General features: G+C 57.5%; 1 protein-coding gene across 1 annotated transcript in view; it reads left to right on the top strand.

Annotated features, from left to right (window-relative positions):
• The window catches only part of EMH_0068770 (uncharacterized protein), a gene marked incomplete at both ends in the record, with an annotated part of 5,478 nt that overhangs the window by 1,439 nt on the left and 3,733 nt on the right, over positions 1-306 (top strand). The window contains one exon of the mRNA XM_013498797.1: positions 59-203. Within this exon, the coding sequence (XP_013354251.1) occupies positions 59-203 (145 nt within the window). The remainder of the gene's footprint in view (positions 1-58; positions 204-306) is intronic.

Here is a 306-nt window from a genome sequence, read left to right as displayed (position 1 = left end):
TAGCAGCAGGCCAAACAAAACCCTGAGGAGGCCAAATCAATCTGTCTTGCTCATGCAGAATTCTTCGGTCATTCCCTTTCTGGTTTCAACGCCCCTCACTGCTACCCCCGCATGCCAGCAGCAGCAGCAGCAGCAGCAGCAGCAGCAGCGACGGGTCCCGCTATCGCCTCTTCGGGCGGCTCGGTGGTGGTGCATATGGAGAGGTGGGGGTCCCCCTAAACAGCTGCAGCTTTACTCATAGTCTTAAGCTTACAGCAGCTGCTGCTGCCGTTGACTGAACAGCTGCTGCTGCTGCAGCTGCTGCTT

The sequence above is a fragment of the Eimeria mitis genome, genomic scaffold (genome assembly GCF_000499745.2).
Source record: "Eimeria mitis Houghton genomic scaffold, Emh_scaff3715, whole genome shotgun sequence".
In the NCBI taxonomy this organism is placed as follows: domain Eukaryota; phylum Apicomplexa; class Conoidasida; order Eucoccidiorida; family Eimeriidae; genus Eimeria; species Eimeria mitis.
This window is presented reverse-complemented; position numbering and strand designations above follow the sequence as displayed.